The 20,452-nt window shown below is 40.9% G+C and overlaps 2 protein-coding genes across 5 annotated transcripts in view; both read right to left on the bottom strand.

The window, feature by feature from the left end:
* Positions 1-2,162: 2,162 nt before the first annotated feature.
* On the bottom strand, positions 2,163-6,148 carry LOC125326784 (E3 ubiquitin-protein ligase RNF4-like). Its single transcript, XM_048305255.1, has 5 exons — positions 6,080-6,148; positions 5,465-5,606; positions 4,637-4,719; positions 2,985-3,088; positions 2,163-2,573 (listed from the first exon to the last, which is right to left on the bottom strand). Exons 1-5 carry the CDS (start codon positions 6,086-6,088, stop codon positions 2,321-2,323), a joined length of 591 nt encoding a protein of 196 aa, XP_048161212.1. The 5' UTR covers positions 6,089-6,148; the 3' UTR covers positions 2,163-2,320.
* A 3,800-nt stretch (positions 6,149-9,948) lies between these two features.
* GSTCD (glutathione S-transferase C-terminal domain containing) overlaps positions 9,949-20,452 on the bottom strand; it is a 54,447-nt gene continuing 43,943 nt past the window's right edge. For 3 of the 4 annotated variants that reach the window (XM_048304302.1, XM_048304303.1, XM_048304304.1), the window contains exons 10-13: positions 18,986-19,016; positions 15,055-15,124; positions 14,843-14,880; positions 9,949-11,935 (exon numbers count right to left, since the gene is read on the bottom strand). In XM_048304302.1, coding sequence (XP_048160259.1) covers positions 11,792-11,935; positions 14,843-14,880; positions 15,055-15,124; positions 18,986-19,016 — 283 coding nt within the window. In that variant the 3' untranslated portion in view covers positions 9,949-11,791. The remainder of the gene's footprint in view (positions 11,936-14,842; positions 14,881-15,054; positions 15,125-18,985; positions 19,017-20,452) is intronic. The other variant, XM_048304305.1, reaches the window with a different exon arrangement.

The raw sequence follows: 20,452 nt of genomic DNA, 5'->3' as shown, positions 1-20,452 counted from the left end.
TGCTCTCGCTGCTGCAATGGGGTAGAAATGGAGGCACTTAGGAACCACCCTGAACACGGTACTCCCTGCTCCCCTGTTTCAGTCCCTACTTGGATTTGGGCTGGAGCTGTTTCCTTCCCTCTTTCTCCCAAAACTGGCTAATTCTGCTATGATAACCCTAAACACTTCATATTGGGTTATCAGCAGCTCAAGAATGGAAACCACAGAAGGGATTTGGGACTAAAGACTTCCATCAGTCAATGCTAGAACTACAAGGAACTCACAGATCAGCCGGTACCATCCTGACAAGGGCTTCTCCCTCTACAGACACCACCAAGAAGGGACATGGAGGGATGTGCAAGTTGGAGCTTCAGAGCAAGGGCTGTGCTTCCAGCCAGCTGCCCACACCATCCCACCTAAGACAACTGAGTTGTGCAGCTCCCCTTCTCTCCCCTCCCTTCCCACAAATCTGAAAAGACAACAACATGTGGATCCTCACCTCTAAGTTGTCATCCTCCCTAGCCGGAGGACTAACAAGACCTCCTGGTGGCTCACTAGAGGGAGCAGAACCAGAAGAACATGCAGCCGTCAATTTCACAGTGCACAGAGGGTTACCAAGACATAAAATTGCAGAAATCAAAACATCCCCTTAGTCTCATTTAGCGGCACCCCAACCTAGAAACACAATCCGTGCAAGAGCTTTTATGTACTGCAAGCATTTCAGTCTGTCACTATCCATAGTGTAAGAAACATTCAAGAATGACTTCCTGAATGGAGAAGAAAGGTTTCTCCTGGATTTTGCTGGGTTTAGGGGTTTCTTTTCCATTACTTCTCTTCCAGACAGACCACTATGTTTCAAGTCCAAATTCTTCAAGCAGAATCAAGCAAAACCCAAAAGATTGGCAAAAACCTGTGGCTACAATATATCAGAAATTATGGATGCTGAGAAAGGCTAGCAGAGAAATTTTTCACCCTTTGTGAAAGTCTCCATTCTCACGCAGACGAGCTGAGAAACCGTTTGCTATTTTGTAAATTATTTTTGCAGGTGCAGGTTGTTGGGGACTACTGTGGATATTGTTTTGGTTCATTGAGAATAGTATTTTGAGAATGGGTGTTGTAGCATTCAGCCAATCATTCTAGGAGGTGGATGGTCAAAGGACCAATGACCTCCAGCCACTCTTTTGGACCAAAGTATATAAGCTGGTCTCTAAACTAATAAAGGAAGCTATTCTTCCCTGGAATTATGTCGTGATTCTTGCCGCCGTCCCTGCGGACAACAGCAACAAGAAATTAGCCTCTGGAGAGACACTTTATCTGTCACATACAATTCAATATCTCTTGGTTCCAGAAAAAGGAAGCTCGGCAGTGGTTCGGACGAACTATCTGATGAGATGGAGCCAAGCGAGTACTGCTGGCTCTGTTCCCAGTCCTGCAGTGGGGTGAAAATGGAGACAGATTAGGATCTGCTTGAAACCACTCCATCCTGCTTCCCTGTTTCAGATCCCTGACTGGATTTGGGCTAGAACTTTTTCTTTCCCTCGTTAGCCCCAAGAAGGGCAACTTCTGCAGTCATAGCCCTAAACACTTCATGTTGGATGAACAGTTCCTGAGGAATGGAAACCACAACTACAGGAATTTGGGGCAAAGAATTGCAGTTAGCTGCTCTATTGGCACCAGGCAAACAGAACTTGGAGTATGTGCAGTCTGTCAGTCAATGCTAGAACTACAAGGAACGCACAGATCTGCCGGTGCCATCCTGACAGGGGCTTCTCCCTCTACGGACACCACCAAGAAGGGATGTGGAGGGACGTGCAAGTTGGAGCTTCACAGCAAGGGGCTGTGCTTCCAGCCAGCTGCCCACAGCATCCCACCAGGGAAAACTGAGTTGTGCAGCTCCCCCTCTGTCCCCTCCCCTCCCACGAAGCAGAAATGACAAGAACATCTTATAAGAACATGATCCTCACATCTGTGATGTCATCCTGCGAATTTGGAGGACTCTCAAAACGGTCTGGCCATTCACTAGAGTTGAAAGAACTGAAAGAACACGCAGTCATCAATTTCACAGTGCACAGAGGGTTATCAAGACATAAAATTGCAGAAATCAAATCATCCCCTTAGTCTCATTTTGCAGCATCCCAGCCCAGAAACACAATCCGCGCAAGAGCTTTAATGTACTGCAAGCATTTCAGTCTGTCACTATCCATAGTGTAAGAAACATTCAAGAATGACTTCCTGAATGGAGAAGAAAGGTTTCTCCTGGATTTTGCTGGGTTTAGGGGTTTCTTTTCCATTAGTTCCCTTCCAGGCCACTATGTTCCAAATCAGAATCCTTCAAGCAGAATCAAGCAGAATCCAACAGTTTGGCAAAATCCTGTGTCAACTGTATGTAGGAAATTACACTTTGGAGAGACACTTCATGTGTCACATACCCATTGTTGTCTCTTGGCTCCTCTTCATTGTCACTTGCCCGTAGCTCAGCTGAATTCTCTGCCTCCCTGGAACCAAGTGGGGACTGCTGGCTCTGCTCCCTGTCCTGCACCTCTGAGTTGTCGTCCTCCCTAGTCACAGGACTAGCAGGACCTGCTGGCCATGCACTAGAGGGAACAGAACCAGAAACAATGTGCAGCCATTTGAACATGCAGCCATTTATTTCACTGGGCACCAAGGGTTACCAACAAAGAACATGGTGGTACTTAAAACATGCCCTATTCTGATTAAGCAACATCCCAGCCCAGAAACACAAGCACTGCAACACCTTTTATGTACTGCCAGCATTTCAGCATGTCAAGCCCTTCTCTTCTATACAATTATGGCTTCACAAACAGAGAAGAAAGGCTTCTGCTGGATTTTGCTGGGTTTATTTTAATTCTCTTCCAGGCAGGCCACTCTATTCCAGGTCTGAAGTATTTGCACAGAGTTCAGCAGAAGCCAAAAGCTTGGCACAAACTTGTTCCTACCACGTATCTGAAGTTGGAGTTTAGATAGACCCTTTCTCTCTCACATACCCATCATTTTCTCTTGCTTCCTCTTCATCATCCCTTGCCAGGGCCTCGGATGAATTCTCTGATGCTCTGGAAGGATGTGGCTGCTGCTGGCTCTGCTCCGTGTCCTGCAGTGCGGTAGAAATGGAGGCACTTAGGAATCACCCTGAACACGGTACTCCCTGCTCCCCTGTTTCAGTCCCTGCTTGGATTTGGGCTGGAGCTGTTTCTTTCCCTCGTTCTCCCCCAAACTGGCTAATTCACCTGAACACTGCTTAGTACATGAAGAGCTGCTGAAGACATAAAACCCCATACCCAAAGCTGCTCTTGTGTTTGGTAAAAGTGGAGGTGGGTCATGCAAATTCTGATGTAAAATTGGAGGCCTTTTCTTTGCAAAGGTTCAGCAACAAGCCTGTCAGGAGATAGCTGCCATGCTATGTTTGCTGCATGTTTCTGCTTTGCACAGCAGCAGTGGCACCCCAGATTTGAGCAGACACACTGCACTGTGGGCTGGATCAAAAATATTCTGAAACATGGATTTTAAAAGAAGCATTAAGATTTTAGTTAAAGGCTAGCTTTGTTGAAATTAGTTAAAGTAGATGGCCCGGCTGGAATTGATAAAATGTTAATAAGTAGTCAAAGAGAGCCAGACCCGAAATAAGTTTTTAGATGTAGGTAGCTAATTGCCTGTCACTTTTCTATTTGTTTAGCTGTGCTTTTAATGAGAAACAGAAACCCTGATAAATAGATTTAAAGAAATGGAGACAATTACTAATTTCCACTTCTGAGAGCCTATTCAGAAGTCACAAAAGGAGGAACTGGAAGTCCCCCAAGAGTAATTTGTATTGTCAAAAATCAGAAAGGTAGAAAGGCCAAAGTGAGGGAGAGTAGCTTTACTTCATCTTTTAAGACCACTCCCCAAATAAAGAGACAACCAACACAATTCAAAGAACAAACTACGCATGCTTCATGACTTTCAAACTAAATACTATACAAAGAAGAGAATGGAAGGTGTCAGTGTTATAAATCTGCATTTGTATTTTGAATATTCAAGACCTCTGTAATTAAACAGACTCTGTATTGGCTTGTAATTTTGCACTGCACATTAGGGAGCTATCCTGCACAGCTGCCTGGCGCTGGAATAAACATACACTTTCTAACTCTACACTGTTAGGGAGTTTATGTCCGTCTTAGTTGGGTGTCGATATTAGATCAATACCCGTACTTTGGTAATTCAATTCCTTCAAAATAGAAGGGGTAAATTTAAAAAAGCAAACAAACGTGACTCTGTTAAAGGCTTCTTGGAATAAGGAACAGAACTAGTTTGCACCCCAGTAAGGTGCAGTTGTGTTTTACACCTCAGTGAGAGGGGTACCTTAAACTGATGTTGCAGCTAAAACACTTCTCATTTGAGAAGTCAAAGACTTCCCGTGCTCTCCTTTAAATCACTGAAGCAAAAACCTCTCTTAGGTTGTTCATCCCCTCTCTGCAAGCAATTCTCAGGGATGCTGATGTGTTCATGAGTGTGTTTGGGCTCGACTGGGAACTGTGTCTAATGTGGTAAATCAGAGCCATGTTCCAACCTTTGACGCCAGGGTACTTAGTAAGATGCCAGAACCTGGCAAGAAAACTAATTTGACTGCAAGATGGAGGGGAGTGTGCCATTCACTACTTACCACATCAGACTCATCGTCACTGATAACGATGACTTCAGGCCCAGAAGATTCGCCCGTGAGATCTATGACGACTTCTTCACCAGCTGAAAAACAGAACGTCAGAATCAAGATCAGAGATTGCAGAGGAATTAAAAGGGCTGCCAGTGCGGAGCAGGCTGAGGTTGGATTCACTGAGCCCTGGGTTTCTTTTTTTCAGGAGCACGTCCAACATTGCACTCAAGCTTTGCCCCAGCAGTCCACAGGGAGCACTACCAGCCCTGTCCTCTGAAGGGGCAGTGCAAGAGGAAGAGCAGCTGAGTCCCTCACAAGTTCTGTTGGATGTCAACAGCTATGGGAGCTTCACAGCAAGAAATGATTCATCTCACACAGGGGAATGTTTAGCACACAAAAGGAAAAAGCAACCAACCAACACTAGAGGGGATCCTCTTTTTTTACAGTTTTACCATAGTGTAGATTGTTCCCTTGAGGGATGGGGCACAGCTAAAGACAAACTTTTCCTTATCTTCATCCAGCTTGGGAGATCCCAAACTCAGCTTGCCACCCTCCACTGTGGCATCTATGGTGACTGCCAGCTCATCAGAGCATACATTCAGGTGTTTGAGCAGCACTTGAGGACCTTTGCTGCAGAGCTCATCTCCCACTAGCGGCCACTGTACTGAGCTCAGGAACAAACCAAAACAGCTGTCAGAAGCCTTGCTGTTAGGGATGCCATATCAGGTGCTTCCTAAACCCCAAGGTTTCCCATCCTCCCCAGTAACGGGCCTAGAAACTGGCAAAAGCACACATTCAAATGAACCCAAACCTTCCAGAAGCAATTGCTGTTCTTACCAGGCTCAAAAGCAAGTGTACCACTTCCTTCAAGGTCTATTAGCTCTGCTTGTGAAGTTCCACCTGCACTGGAAGGCAGCAGCCTGCTCCGTTTCCGAGCTTGTGTGGAGTCAAGCGCTCCTCCAGGGCGCTTTCGCTGACGCTGAGAGAGAACAAAGCCTTAGCATTTTCTGTGGCAGCAATATTAGCACGGCCCTCGGGTTCTGCAGCACCAATGACAGCACACGAGGATACCGAAAACACTCCCGCAAAGGCTGGAATAGGCATCAAATAGTGCTATGGACCATTTTCACCTTAGCACATCACATCAGGGAAAAGACATCGCCCCTCATCTCCTACATGTTGCCTCACCAGCAAATAGCCTGTCCAATGGCTTGAAAATGAGGAGACCAGTTCCCAATTCTATCATGTTGTTACTCACACTGTAAGCATTTCTGAACTATTGCCAGCACCCACAGAGGTTCAGAACCTTCAATATCCAAAAGCGAGAAGTCACAGGAAGTTTGGAAAGATTTCTGTTTCTGTGCATTTACTCCAAACTCTAGAATTCTTTTCTAGAAGTCCCCTGGAAAATGTTTCAAGAATCAGATCTGCATTGAGTAGTAAAGTACTTACTGAGCTCATGGTGTTTTGTGATCTAAAAGCACCAGAAAAGCAAGTGGGACAAACACCAAAAAAGGAATGCCAGGGAAGAGATCAATCCCTTAGCTTCCTTCTGGTAGCCCACTGCAGATTTTTCAGGGTTCCAGAAAACTGTTCTTCCAAACCTATCAGAAAAGGAGAGATCATCAATTTGGAATGCCTGTTCTCTTGAATACCCCCATGCCCCAAGACTCCCACTGCCGAGTCTCCAGTTTCTGTCCGTAACTGGAGGGGAAGTCCGTGACCCCAGTACTTGGGCCCACCTGCAGCCCATCCTGCAGCCCAGGCCAGCCCCTCAGCATCAGAAGCCTTTTCAAGAATCGGCTGCACTCACCTGTACAGTCAGTCCAGAGTTTGCCTCGCAAAGGTCAGCAAATCGCTCTCTATTCCCACCTGGGATGGAGAAGACGGATGCTCCGCGTCTGCTGCGCAGCAGGGAATCCGTCAACTGGCTCAGCAGACTCGGTGTCAACACAACCTTGGGAGCAGGAGTGCCCCTGGCAACCGGTGCCAACATTCCATGCCCAGTAACGGGTCTCCGTTTTGCACACCCATGGAGCTCCACAACGCCATGGAGGCACCTCAAGGATCACCTGGTTCCGCTGCCACCCACCAGATCAGGCTGCTCAGGGCCCTGTCCAGCCTGGCCTGGAACATTCCAGGGACAGGGCATCCACAGCTTCTCTGGGCAGCCGGTTCCGATGTCTCACCATCCTCACAGCTCTGCCGAACATCTGATCCCAATCTCCCCGATCTTCTAGTCTAAAACCCTTCCCCTTTCCCATCGCTCTCTGCCCGCTTTAGGCACTGGGAGGCCGCAGTGAGGCCTCCCCGGACCCTGCTCCTCTCCAGGCTGGACAGCCCCGGCTCTCCCAGCCTGCCTGCAGAGGACAGGTGCTCCAGGCCTCCACACATGCCCACGGCCTCCTCCGGCCCTGCTCCACAGGCACATCCTGCTGCTGCTGGGCAGAGCTGGACACAGCTCTGCACGTGGGGCCTCACGGGGCCTCGTGGGGCAGACCTGCACCTCCCTCCGCCTTCAGCCTGAGGAACCTGAGGATCACTGCAGCCCTTGGAGGGCAGAAGAAACCCCACTAAACACCACCTGCCCAAAACAAAGAGAAATTTAAACCCGGCCTTAACCCTCCGCCTTATTTCAAGTCTCTGAGGCCTCGACATTTTCACGTGTTCAACTATTCCTCTGCCAGAATTTCCCAACAGGGCTGAGGAGGTTTGCTCTGCTCCCGGGGACAGCACCTTCCTCCTGAGGCCCTGCTCTGCTATGATAGGTGACACAGCAAAAAAAGCAGAATTAATATTCAGTTTTCCTTCCAGCCACTCTGCCACTGGACCTGTGTTCACAGGGATGGGCCGGGGCTCCTGAGAGCAGCAGGGAACCCATCCCTGCCCTGCCTCTGGCAGGGCTGCTCCTCAGCCACTGGTCCCGTTGGGTGCTCTCTGCTGTGGGCAGAGTTGTGGAAATCGATCCAATGCTGTGCAGAGCACGAGGATATGTTCAGCTCATGGTCTACATGAGGAGGCTCATTTCTTACCAAATTATCTCTGTTATTCCAATTCTTGCTTTTGGGTAATTGGCAACATGTTGAGTGTTTAAGAGCGGGTGTGGATAACTTTTCCATTTTTTGAAAAATCCCAAAGGAGATTTGACACTTTATATAAAAATGCTAAGATGCTCAAGCAATTCCAAATACACGTTTAAGGTATGAATGATTAAGCACCTCGTACCAGTCCCAAAGCACTGAATATGGGAAATGAAGGACACAAATATGCTGTCTCTCTGGTCTGGGCTTCCAATGCTCAAAAAACCCCCAATTCTTCTGTGCCTACACATCAGTGATGGAATGAGCTGAAAATGAGCTTTTCCTTCTGCTGATAACTATGCATCAAGACTGAAACCAAGGCTTCAACTGTTCAGTCACCTTTGGCCATCAATGTTTCTCTCAATCAGTACTTTCTAAAAATTATAGCTATCTATTCATGGACAGGGTTAATTTCTAACCCTAAACCAACATTTTAAAAGAAAATAGCCACAGCTGATGATGTAGAGACAAACTAACATCAGTTTAAGCCTATTATAAAATCAGCTGAGTGCCATTTCATTGCAGGTTACTTAAGATCAAACTTCCTTGACCACAAAGGCTTTCTTCAAATGCTCTTTTCAATGACAATGCCTGGCAGAGCATGTCACCAAGGAATACAGCTATTTAAAAAGACATTTCTGCTTACTGTCATTACATCCACCAAGCAGCTCAAAGTCTAGCAACAGTGAGAAACAGAAAACATCAGTCTAACATTTATGGCTGCCCTGGAAGTAAATCATTTTACGTGTGTCTGTCTAAGGATTATCTTTGAGTAATTTTGACCACTTACGTAGTTTTCCTTAAAAACAAAAATCAAAAGATGGCTTGATCAGACTAAAACTAATGTTTTAATATTTTTTTTGTTAAGATCAAGCCACATAAATATTAGGGAGCACAGTGAACCCACTAGGAATGTCCCTTGTTTATTACTACCCCTGCCTAAATACGGCAATGCTAAGACCTCTTGAAATATGGCTGAGCAAGCCGATAAATAACACAATAAAGACAAAATGAAAAACCAAAAATAAGGATACATGTCCACACAGATGACTAACTTTGAACACACGGAGGACCTCAGTTGAGCTTGCTTATCCGTTTCCTCTTATAAGGTTACTTTTTCCAGCATTACAGGCTAAAAGGGTAATATAAACGAAGACTGTCAAGGTAATGGAAAATCATGACTATGCTAGGACAACATTTTGTTCACCCTATAGCTGGTCCCAGCGGGCCAAACAAATGAAAAATAAAAGCAGCATATTTAGATATGCACCTTGGACATCAAGATAGCTCCTTGTGCAACAAGCTGCTACAAGAACAAGTTTTTCACTCATCAGGACCACACTGTCCAGTCACCTTGTTTAGGCAATGCTAGGCTGTATTAATTCCATACCATTTATGTATAGAGAAACATAGGGCAAAATAACATACCTAAAACTTAATACAATTGAGTTCACATTTCTAGTACATGCCACAGTTTAGCAATTTAATCTGTGGTAAATTAGGTATTATCTGTTGCTGCAAATCCTGATTTTTATGCTTTTTTTCATCTGCTTCTCTTCAGTTTTCAGTAAGCATCAATTCACCTGAAGTATAGGTCAGGCTTTACTATTCATAGTAATACAACTCCATCCTTGGACATGAGAAAATTTCTATTCTCCTGAGAAGAAACCAGAGTCCATTGATGCCAATAGCAACAAGGTCACAAACCAGTATCACAAATGGAATGCAGTCTCACTAATCCTGTATGATATCAAGATGATGAGACTGTGAGATACCATCAAAACATTCCTGATTTTGGGGGGGAAAAGAATTTGTCATAAACTTACTTTGTATAGTTTGGCTCATCCAAGAAAAAATGGGATGTCATGATGCATATAACCACAGCTCTACTTTTGCAGGCGTTCTCCCTTGCTTCTAGAAAACTTTTCTTCCTGTGAAGCCTATTTCTTTGTGGGGCAGCAGGTACAAAATAACTTAAGTCACAAGGAAGTAACACTTGTGGGAAACTGTTATTAACATGAAAACAGTCATTTTAAAAAAATGGGGAAAAAAAATCCAACAAATGAAACAGACATTGATATTTGGATTCTTGTGTGACTTTATGTGTTTTTTCTTGACCATCCGAAGCACCTAATAACCTCTTGGACATTTGTCCAAATAAGGCTCCTCCTCCTCTCTTTTTAAGAAATACTGGTTTTTCCCGTTAAAAAAACAAACAAACAAACAAACAAACAAACAAACAACATTTTTATCTTTTATTCAGTAGCACATCTTGAATATATTCCTTCTTTTCAAGTAGATCTGAAAACTATTACAGAATATTTACAGATATTGTAGAAAATGTGAAGCATGTAAGAGCACAGAATTTTGCCCTACTGAAAGCTCTTTATTATTGCATCCTATCAGACCATGCCAAATGTTCAACATCACCATAATTAAAACATTCATATTGCTACCCACTGCCTGAAGCAGAGCAGTGTGAAAATCCTTACTGTAAACAGCATCACAGTTTCCAACAGGTGCCTCACCTTGATGAGTTCTTCCTTCAGCACAAAAAGGTCACAAAGAGACATTTGCTCACTCCAGAAAAGTAATTTAACAAGAATAATGTTCAGATCGACATACCACTAACTTAGAACTGCATTCTCATTGGGCAAGTATTGGAGAAAACCCTGGAGACAACTGGTATCACCATGCATTTTGTGTTTGCCATACATTCTTCAAAACTCCAGTTACTCCTGTAACTACAAAAAAGTTGCAGAAAAAGTATTCCATCATTACCTACTGAAGAACTGAGGCTGAAGGTAGGAATTCACTCCTACTTGCTCACTTTTGCGCTTTTAAGTAAGTAGGTAGCATTCCATGTTTTCACATTAAAAAGATGTCCCCGCATATTTAGATCTTATAGATATCTAAGTTACATGAAGAATAAAATATTTCTGGATGCTTTTTTTGCTCCAATACATATTATTTGTAATTCAGTTTGCTATGTCCTGAAGCTATGTTGAGAGTTTTCAACCTTTAGATTATTTAAATTAAAACATGGCAGAATGCGCAGACATGTAAAACCTCTAAACATGCAGTAAAAATTGCATTAGGAGCTATCTTCCATTGTGTTCACATCAACAGGTGATTTAAAATTAGGGGGGGAAACTGAGCACAGGACAACATTTATTTTCATTTTAGAGTAGCATGACTGTAAATGACCTTTTCAAACGGTTCCAACTTTGGTCAAATTTTAAACTGAATACAAGATCAATGAAGATGATGTATGTAGACACATGAATTGTTCTTAAATATTTCTTCTGACAGCAAGTTTCTTACAAATGGGAATCAACACACTTCACATGACAGTGAAGTATCCAATCACTAACATCATGTCTAGCTCCCACTTTCTGGTCAATGGATAAGGAGGAATTTGGTTTCTCTAAATCCAGTGTCAAATACCTGGTTGCAGAATCCTTGCATAATATTTAAAAGTAATTTTGAAGTCTTTTTAAAAAATGATTGGCAAGGTAGAATACACTTTTAATAAGCAGATTGAGGCCCAAAGTATTCTGATGAACTTTTATTAAAAATAATCTTCCTACAGTAGTATGGAATTCTTCAGCAAAGTCAGGCCACCACCTGCTGCACAGCCATCTTCAGTAACACAATAAATTTGACCTTCTCTGTTCTTCTGGTAATCAGCACTGCTGGCTGATAACTGCTCTGCTTATGAACACAAATGCTGTTTTGACCACAAATACAACTTCCAAGCAGCCAAGACACAGTTTCACTGAAAAGGAAATCACCTTTCCTTCAACAAAACCAGTTTTCTCTAAACTTTCACAGATGGATATAATTCCATGCACAGTCATAAGATCCAGAAAGTTCTCAGTACAAGAACCAAAAGTTGCTTAATGACACAAGTTGATTTGGAATGCTCTGCATGCAGTTTGCTTCTTAGGACTTTGGGGGCTGCTTCCCTTTTCGAAGGCAATGTGTTCCAGATGCGGGATGTCTGCTTCCCAGCGCTGCCTCTATCTGCTGGATGTCATTATGCACTGAAGATTTATGTTCAGCTTCAAATTGAATGCAAGTTTCACACTCTAAGTAGGGATGCCCACAAACATATTGTTCTTTGGAGAACAACTCTCTGGCTCCATAGATATAACTTGGACAGAGTAGTTATGTTCTTCTGCAGCCCATGCCCGATCCAGATCCACAAGTCCCATACACTGCTTCCCTAAAACAAGAGCAAAGGAGAGCACAGAAACTCAAAACATTATCCAAACATTATCAAAAACTTGCACTTAAAATATTCAGTGTTAGGATAACACATGAGTAAACCATCTAAAAAGTAAGTCCCAAATCTACTTTAAAAAACATCTTAATCTGGTTTCTGTTCCAAATCACATATGTGACTTGTAACCCTCATTTAGCAAAGACCTTGAGGAGATATATCTCCTTATATATGGAGAAAGGCACAACTATTTAAAAGTATTCTCAAAACAGAGAAAAAAACATGCTTTAATGTAAATGGGAAGAAGAAAAATGCCTAGTTTACCCCTGAGCTCTCTGAATTGCCAAACTTCTATTCCCTTTATAACCATAACTGTTTTCCTCCTGTACTTTCATCTAAAATCTGAAAATCGCTGGTTATTGAACATAAACAATAGACTAAAATACCAAAAAGTGATCCAGTGTAATTGGAGACATATTACTGTAACTATTTATAAACAAACATACTAAATTGGTAATGCAAATGAAGCTTATTTCAGATTTACCTGCAGAAAAAAACCGAGAAGGATAAAGGGTTTTTTTCTGCTTAGAAGTTTTTTATTATGATACAGCCACAAGAAGATGATGGGACCATTTGTCTTTACTTATTTACTCATTATAATTTATTATTATGTTCTGAAATATAGGATTGACTTGTCAGATTGTATTTTCAGCAGCTTGAAACATTATTGCAAGAAAAATTTAATGCTACTTTGAAGTGTTTTATCACTAATTGTTACAGCCTCAAGTCATGAATGGGCACAATCCCACTTCAGTCTCAAACACAATGATCCTACCTCTTTTCTTGTTCCTGACAGAACTGTATAGTTAAATGTATTTGGGGTCTGAGATGAAGAGACAGGAGCACATCCTGATTACCTTTGGAATAGGAGTCTGACATGCCAAACTACCCTCTGGAATGGCTTACCTCTCTTCCCTGAATATATACAGAGCTTTTGTGCCTGTATCCTTACCAGCCCAGTTATGCACCCTGGTTAGGTGCCTGTAGAAGTTTCGGGCAGGTGGCACCAACACTCCCCTCAGTATCCTTGTATTTCAGAGCAGGTGGTGCACATCACACTTTAATGCAGGGCTCAGTCCAATCTACTCTGTCTGTCCACAGTGAACCCATGGCCAGAACTATCTTCTCGTCTCAGCTGAATGCATTAGTTACAAAAGAATTTCACTACTTTGAATTCACCAACATTATGACATTTGGACTCTTCTGTTGGTGGCTTGGGATTCGAGAGGGGTAGTAATTAGGTAGGAGACAATTTAGAGATACAATAATAAGGGAGTGCTTGAAAAAGAACTTTCCAATTCAGTCCTGTATGGATTTGCATACTGCAGGGAGAAATTACCAGTTTATATAACCAACCCAGGACAGAACTCTGCAAATTACCTTTTGTGGTCCTATCCTCCACATTTGTGGTTCCATATAAAATTACCTTCTGTGATGAACAAAATGGCATTTACACAATCCTGCCACTGATACCAGTATCATCATTATTCCAAGTGTACACATTGAAGGGCATCTGGGACTGCCACAAATGGGGCCTGGCTCCCCTGGGTGCTCTCAGTAAGTCTGTGAAACCCATGGAGCAGTTCTGTGTCCTCAGGTGGGCCATAGCAATGTTCACAAAGCCATTCAACCACTCATTTTGCACTCAGGTACCACTGCTGCATATAGAGGGTAAAAGCCACATGTCCAGTTAAAATGGTACAAGGGACTTTGTTCATTTAAGAGGGAATTGCTGTGTGTAGGAGAACTGAGTTCAACTGCATATTTTTAGGGTCACAGATACCACAGAAATTGGTGGTAACTCCTTTGAGAAATTTGTTTCAGCCATGATGTCACAGACAGAATGCTGTATTTTACAGCGTACAGGTAATGAAAGGGAATGATGTGTCACTTCTCTGAAGCTGCATAAACTCAGTGGTAACTCCAAAACACATTTCACAATACAATCCTAAAATATTCAAAAAGTAGAAGAGTAAGTCATTTTGTCATCATTTACAACAGAGAAGAAAGTCTCCACCTGTTCAGGAATACTTTCATTAAATGACATATACAGTTTTTTCAATATCTGATCCTGCATTGCACAAAAACAGAACTAAAAAAACCCATTCTCACATTGCTATAACACTGATCTCATTCAATCTTCAAATGTTTACAAGAAAACTTTAAAGTGCCACCAAACAAGATTTCCACAAAAAAGACTTCAAAACTGAAGCAGAACACAAAAATGAAAACCATCTTCAATGAGACAGATTAGTATTACATGGAACTTAAAGAAAAAGTAACATTTTTGACAACAGAAGTGATGATGTAGGGGGAGAGAGAGAATAAAACTATATTTGAGATCTTTTGTCAGGGCAAAACACATAAAAGTTACATTTGTGTTCCTAGCCCCTTCTGTCTTTTCTGACCTGGAAGCTAGTTTACAGCTTCAATCGGAACGAACAGGAATACCAGACAGAATCACATTTTTTTTTATAAACACACCTTTATATACACCCTTTATACAATACATCCTTTTGTAAATCTAAGCTTATTCCACATATTTGAAGTGTTCTGTATTTGCAGTCCTTCTGACCAAAGCCAGCCCAATCTCTGCAATTCAGCCATATTGTTTGCAGCTGGCGTTTTTGACCTCCCAAGAGTTACCCCCAGTGACTACAAGCAGGACAAAGGGGGCACATTGAAAAGGGGCAAACTGAAAATCACTACTACAAATAGCCAGTGCTTTTAATGTAGGATAAACTGCCAATAGCAGGATTTTAGCAAACTTCACAAAGATCTCATGCTTTTCAGAGAACGGTGGGGAGAAAAAAAGATGAAGCAACAAAAATCAGTAAAATGCAAACTCACTCTCTCATATTGATGATTTTGGAAGAGGAAAAGAGTTCCTACAGCACAAAAGAGAACAGCAAGACATGAAATGTGATGAAACTTAAATTTTTCAAATGTTATCTGAAGACATCTACTTAATGCCCCATTCATAAATGTACCATTTCTTCCTTTATGTATCAAGGTAAAACCAGCACTGAGATGGTTTACACAACAGCTTCAGAAATTCATACCAATTAGCCTGCGTTCAGGTGGAAGCTGAACAGCTGTCTGATCTGCAAATCTGCAAAGGATCATGTGCTCCTATAAAAAAGACAAAAAAACCCATATATCAAGAAAAATCTGATTAAAGGCTTAGAAGTATCAGAAATGCTACCATGTTGAAGACAATATTTCTAAAAAAATTTCTGTGTGCAAATCCCAATTTTTATACTGCAAATACATGTGTAAGTCAAGTGTTTGTAATCACTACCTCATTTCTCCTTGTGAGTATTTGTTTCTTGCTAAACTTTCTAATTCTTTGCAGCAGTTGAAGTGGATGCAATGTATACAACACAGCATTCTTCAAAGACATCTTGCACACTAATTTTGCCTTCAATTACTGATGAGCACCACAGCCCTCTTTTAGCATAGTCATAATAGGACAGCCTCCCTGCACCAATAAGCAGCCAAGACAAAATTCTTTAACAGTTGATTTGAACATTTCTCCCAAGCAGTGGTTTTGAATCCCAGGACAGGCTGGTGGGTCAAACTTCCTCTGCCCCACCACATCCATTCAGATCCTGAAGGCAAAAAAATACCTGTCTGTGAATAGGAAAGTTTTCTCCATCAAAAGAGCACAATTTACTTTCAAACTACCCCTGCTCCATTAAAATTTTCTGCAGAGACTTCTACAGAAGAATTTCTCCCTGTCCAGTCAGCCAGGGGGATGGTGCAGGGGAGGGTGCACTTCGCTCCCTGCTTAGAGCAGCGGGCAGAGCCCCATCCTCATTTGCGTTCAATGCCCACCGCCTGTGCCAGCACAATGGCTCCTCAAAGAGCGGCCAAGCCAAGGCAAGTTAGCCAGGTGGTGAGAGGAAAGCCTTGCAGGTGTAGCAGTGAAATTACTGCTCTGATGGCAGCTGTGCTCTGTGGGACAGCTGCAATATGTGGTACAGGACAGAGTAAATCAGAACCATCTTAGAATCGCACAACATCCCCAAGTCTCCCACGACATGGGGAGAAAACAAGAACAGGCAACAACACAAAGTGCTCTCCTATGCAAAGCTCCCAGAGCTCTAGTTCTGAAACAAGGACACGTGTCATCAAAAAAGAATTTATTCTTTTTTATTCTTGCCTGATACAAAATTATTATTTTAAAGATTTCGTTCTTTAACAGGTAGAGAGAGCAACATCACCAAAGGATACTTCAGGTTCTTTCAGTATTCTGAAGTAAGGATACTTACTCCAGCTTTTTTTAGAGGGATATAAACATTCAAGTCTTCACAAAAAACCTTCATATTAAATCAAGATGGTAATTCCCCCAGTACACTCCATCCAACTCATAAATAGACAACTGACCGCAAAAAATTTCCCACATATTATAAAATAAAATACTATCATCACATGATACACAAATACTACTCATTTAAAGACATTTATAATATCTTGATGCAAGGATATTTGTTCCCCAGTACAGCTCATTGACATGAAGATTTCCAACTCACAGCTTCATAAAAATAAACAGAAGCAAAATAGGAACACGTCATAACACCTTTAGGCCTTGAACACGTTACACCCAGTCAGTTCAGCTCAAACGTCGCTCTTTTTGTAGTACAAAAGAGCTGAAAATGTTAAGCCCAGGCATCACTACTGGAGAATGGAGAAGAGATGTCATGGACAATGTGGCCACTGTTAGGAGAGAAGCAGCAGTGACAGGCAGCTTAGAGAGAAAAAGAGGGATTTAGAGGAGAGGGAGAAGATCCATGTTAGCACACAACTCCTCCAGCCTTCAGGCACCCAATACAACTAGGCTCTTTGCAACAGCAAGTTCCCAGCTCCTGTGGACCAGACCAGAGCCAAGGTAAGTCTTGTCACTTAACTTGAAAATCTGAACTGACTCCAGTCCTTAGCTTCTTACAGAGCGATCCAAAAAGATAAACTAGAGCCTGTTAGGACTACATTGTTTCCCCCGACACAGTGATTGTCACATTCCCTGATGGCAGAAGTAAGAAGAAAAGCATTTCTAAAATAATGTTTAGAAACTTCCCAAAGCATGCATAAACAGCTAACTTATTAGAACATCCACACCTTCAATTCCTATTAAATTTCAAAAGTTGTATTTTTAACCTTACACAGTTCTACTTTCCAATTATTGTGTCTTTACAGTGTCTCAAAATGTGTCATGGTAGAAACCTACAGCTATCATAACCTTATTCCTTGCAACTATAAACTAATGAATTACAACATAATGTTCTCATCAAAAAAGTTTTGGAAATGCCAGACTTCTGGATGTCTTTTTAGATCTCACTAAAATGAAAGATAAGAGAAATTAATTTAAAATGGGAACTGGAGGGGGTGACACAGACAACATCTGGCTAACACATGGCAACTTTGGCTGCTAGCCAATAACCTGTAAGAATTTATTAATATGAAATATAAAAACACATACAGCTAGCTGCATAACAAAATTTATTTATAACTAGGATTATTTGAGGCACCAACCAGCCTAGACCAATTGGATAGACTCTTCTGTTACTAAGAGCAGCAATATTTTTTAGCCTTATCTTTGACTCCTGTGCCCTTTTGCAACACAAATAACAAAATTCTGGAGTAAAATTCTTCTACAGTGTTGACAAACCCTGTGATTTAAATCTCCATGGATTAACAGATTAAGAAAAAATTCACTGAGTTGCAATGAGATTATACACACTATCCTAATCTAGGCATCCTTGACTTTATAACTGACACTATGTCTCTCTGTACTGCTAGCAGGTTTAATAATGCTAGTAAATAACTTTTTTCTGAACTGAAACCTGAGTTCTTTGTGATTATGTCTCAGAGACATTGAAAGGAAACTTAATCGTGGGAAAAAATAATGGCAGCTCCAAATCCACCACGCAGCTTTTGTCCTCTCAATCTTTGGGCATTTATTACCTGATTACTCAACTTCCCTTATAAGATGGCTGGAGATTTTCTGAATTTTTAAAACTCCCTCTAATTTAGGGATTAAAAAGGATAATCTCTATTTTCCTGCCACATACATTATCTTTGTACTACCCACTGTCCCCAAAAGCATTTGGATATTAGAAATACCCTCCTTCACTTCCATATTTCTGTTACAAAGAATTATTCTGCACCTCCAAAATTCATTTCTATATTGTAAACACCAAGAGTCCTGCCTAGGATTTGACCTGTAAATTCAGTAAAGTTTCTATATAACCCTGCTTCTCTCAAAAGGAAACATGTTCTTTCCATGCTACATTAAGTGCTTCTAACCTTCAAATTTCAGGTTGCTCATCACTAACAAGTTTAAACTCACAGGACAAAATTTAGCAGATCAGTACTGGTTTTCTGCTGTCCACCTCTCTGCTCTTGTCCTCTTCCTCTCCTATCTTATCTGCACTCTGTCAGATCTGTATGCTTCAGTGATAATTTCTCCCATATTTCTCTCAGATTATCTCCACAGACCCCAGCTCCACAGGGTCAAAACACACTTCAATATTTTAAATATAATTCTGAACAACATTTTTTAAACTGTATAAAATATAAATACTGTATAGAATTTTTGCTGATCTGTATAAGCTCTTCCTGCTTACTATGTCCAATGTTTTAGACATAGAGAGAAGAATCTAATGTTTATTAGAACAGTTGTATTTAACACCTAAAAAAATTGGTATCCTGTAATTTTTAACTGACACACTTTGAAGTACCCTAGGAATGACTCACACATTATGAAAAAAAGGGGGTTTTTTTGTGGAGAAACTATTTAATTTTATTGAAGAAAAAAGCCTTTGAAAGTGAATGGTGGAGAAAACACAACACCTGCACTAATAATGAACATTGCACGTAACACATGCCCCTCCTTGCAATTTTAAGATAACCACCCATATTTCATTTGATAAGAAGACCCAGTGAGATGCAGAAAACTGCACATAAACATCTTCCCCCTGTCTTTTTACATACCTTGTAGGACAAAATTTCTTTAAACTGATGACTGAAAAAAAAAAATAAATAGATCAATTCAATTAACATCTAAAACCAGCAAAGGTGAAAAATAGAAGCAATCATTACATACTTGAACACATTTTAAAGAAAACAGCAGTATCTGTACCTTGAAGAAAGGCATTAAAAATACTAAAACTCATTACAGTTCCAGTACACTAGAAAAGTGTATATAGTGGTGGGTTTTTCCTAATATTAATAAAAATTCTCTCTTAAATCATTATAAATGCTAACACATACTTACTGTGGTTTTCTCATTGTCACAAAACCAGTTTATATATATTTACTAATACACACATATATTTTGTTTGTACCATAAAGGTAAAGGGTCTTTACAATGAAATTGAATACAGAACACAGGCACTATGGGGATACAGCCAGGCTATAATGTTTTATGATCATATAACATAAGGAAAAAAAGAAAAAGCAAACCCTAAAATGTAGCTCAAGCTCAGGCTGGTAAGTTTTTTCGTACTTCTGAGGTTAGATTCAAAATTTTAGCAAACACAAACATTCTTGCAGCATCTACAGCAACAAAAGTTTTCTAAGTGATCATTTCCAGTCTTTGTGGTCTAAAAACATAGCTGGACAAAAGTTAAACATTTTCCAGCCAATTTTAAAACAAGTTTGCTAATTTTAGAAGGCTTCAAATTTTATTGCCTCTTCATTAGAAGACTTATTTGTTTTATTGTGTCACAAGAGAAAACAAAAGGGACACACAAAGAGATGGAAGTATCAAACTGACAAGAAAACACTGTTAAATGCAAAGGTTACCAAACTGACAAGTTGTAAATAATTACTCTCCACACACTTCTGTGTCAGAACACTTTGATATTATAGAGAAATATGAAAAATATTTCACATGAATACATAATATCTTTTTAGATTTGCAGGTTAATTTTAAGACTGCATTTTCCATTTTCTTATTTTAGCAAATATATATTTAAGTCATTGATGTAAATCCTAGTAGAATTAAATCTAATTAATCTTTGACATTCAAAATGCAAAGCTCAGTTTTATGAACAGAAAAAAAAAGCCAACCAAAACACAACCCTTTCCCCCAGCTAGTTCTGACTCAGAAGTCTGTTTAACTCTTTATCTTCTGCCACTTTATGCTTACCTTTTACATTTTATTTATATCAAAGGCATTAAAATTCTTAAGCATAAGATATATTAGTATCTCCCACAAGGCAGATTTGAAGACAAAATATGTACACAATCCATTGAAAAAGTATTAAAAATATGAACTGAAACAGAGGAGAGCTTATCTACTTGGGAATAAATCAAAGAAGTTCCACAAGTACTGAACTTTTTTATAAAGCAGACCCATTTCTTTAAACTGACTCCTTACATCTTCCTCCAACATTAAAATGTCAATTCCCCTTCCTAGAGTAATTTTCATGAGTTTTCCATTAACTTTGTGATTTT

This window comes from Corvus hawaiiensis, chromosome 5 (genome assembly GCF_020740725.1).
Source record: "Corvus hawaiiensis isolate bCorHaw1 chromosome 5, bCorHaw1.pri.cur, whole genome shotgun sequence".
NCBI classification, from domain to species: domain Eukaryota; kingdom Metazoa; phylum Chordata; class Aves; order Passeriformes; family Corvidae; genus Corvus; species Corvus hawaiiensis.
The sequence above is the reverse complement of the archived record's forward strand: the minus strand, read 5'-3'. Positions and strand labels throughout refer to the sequence as shown.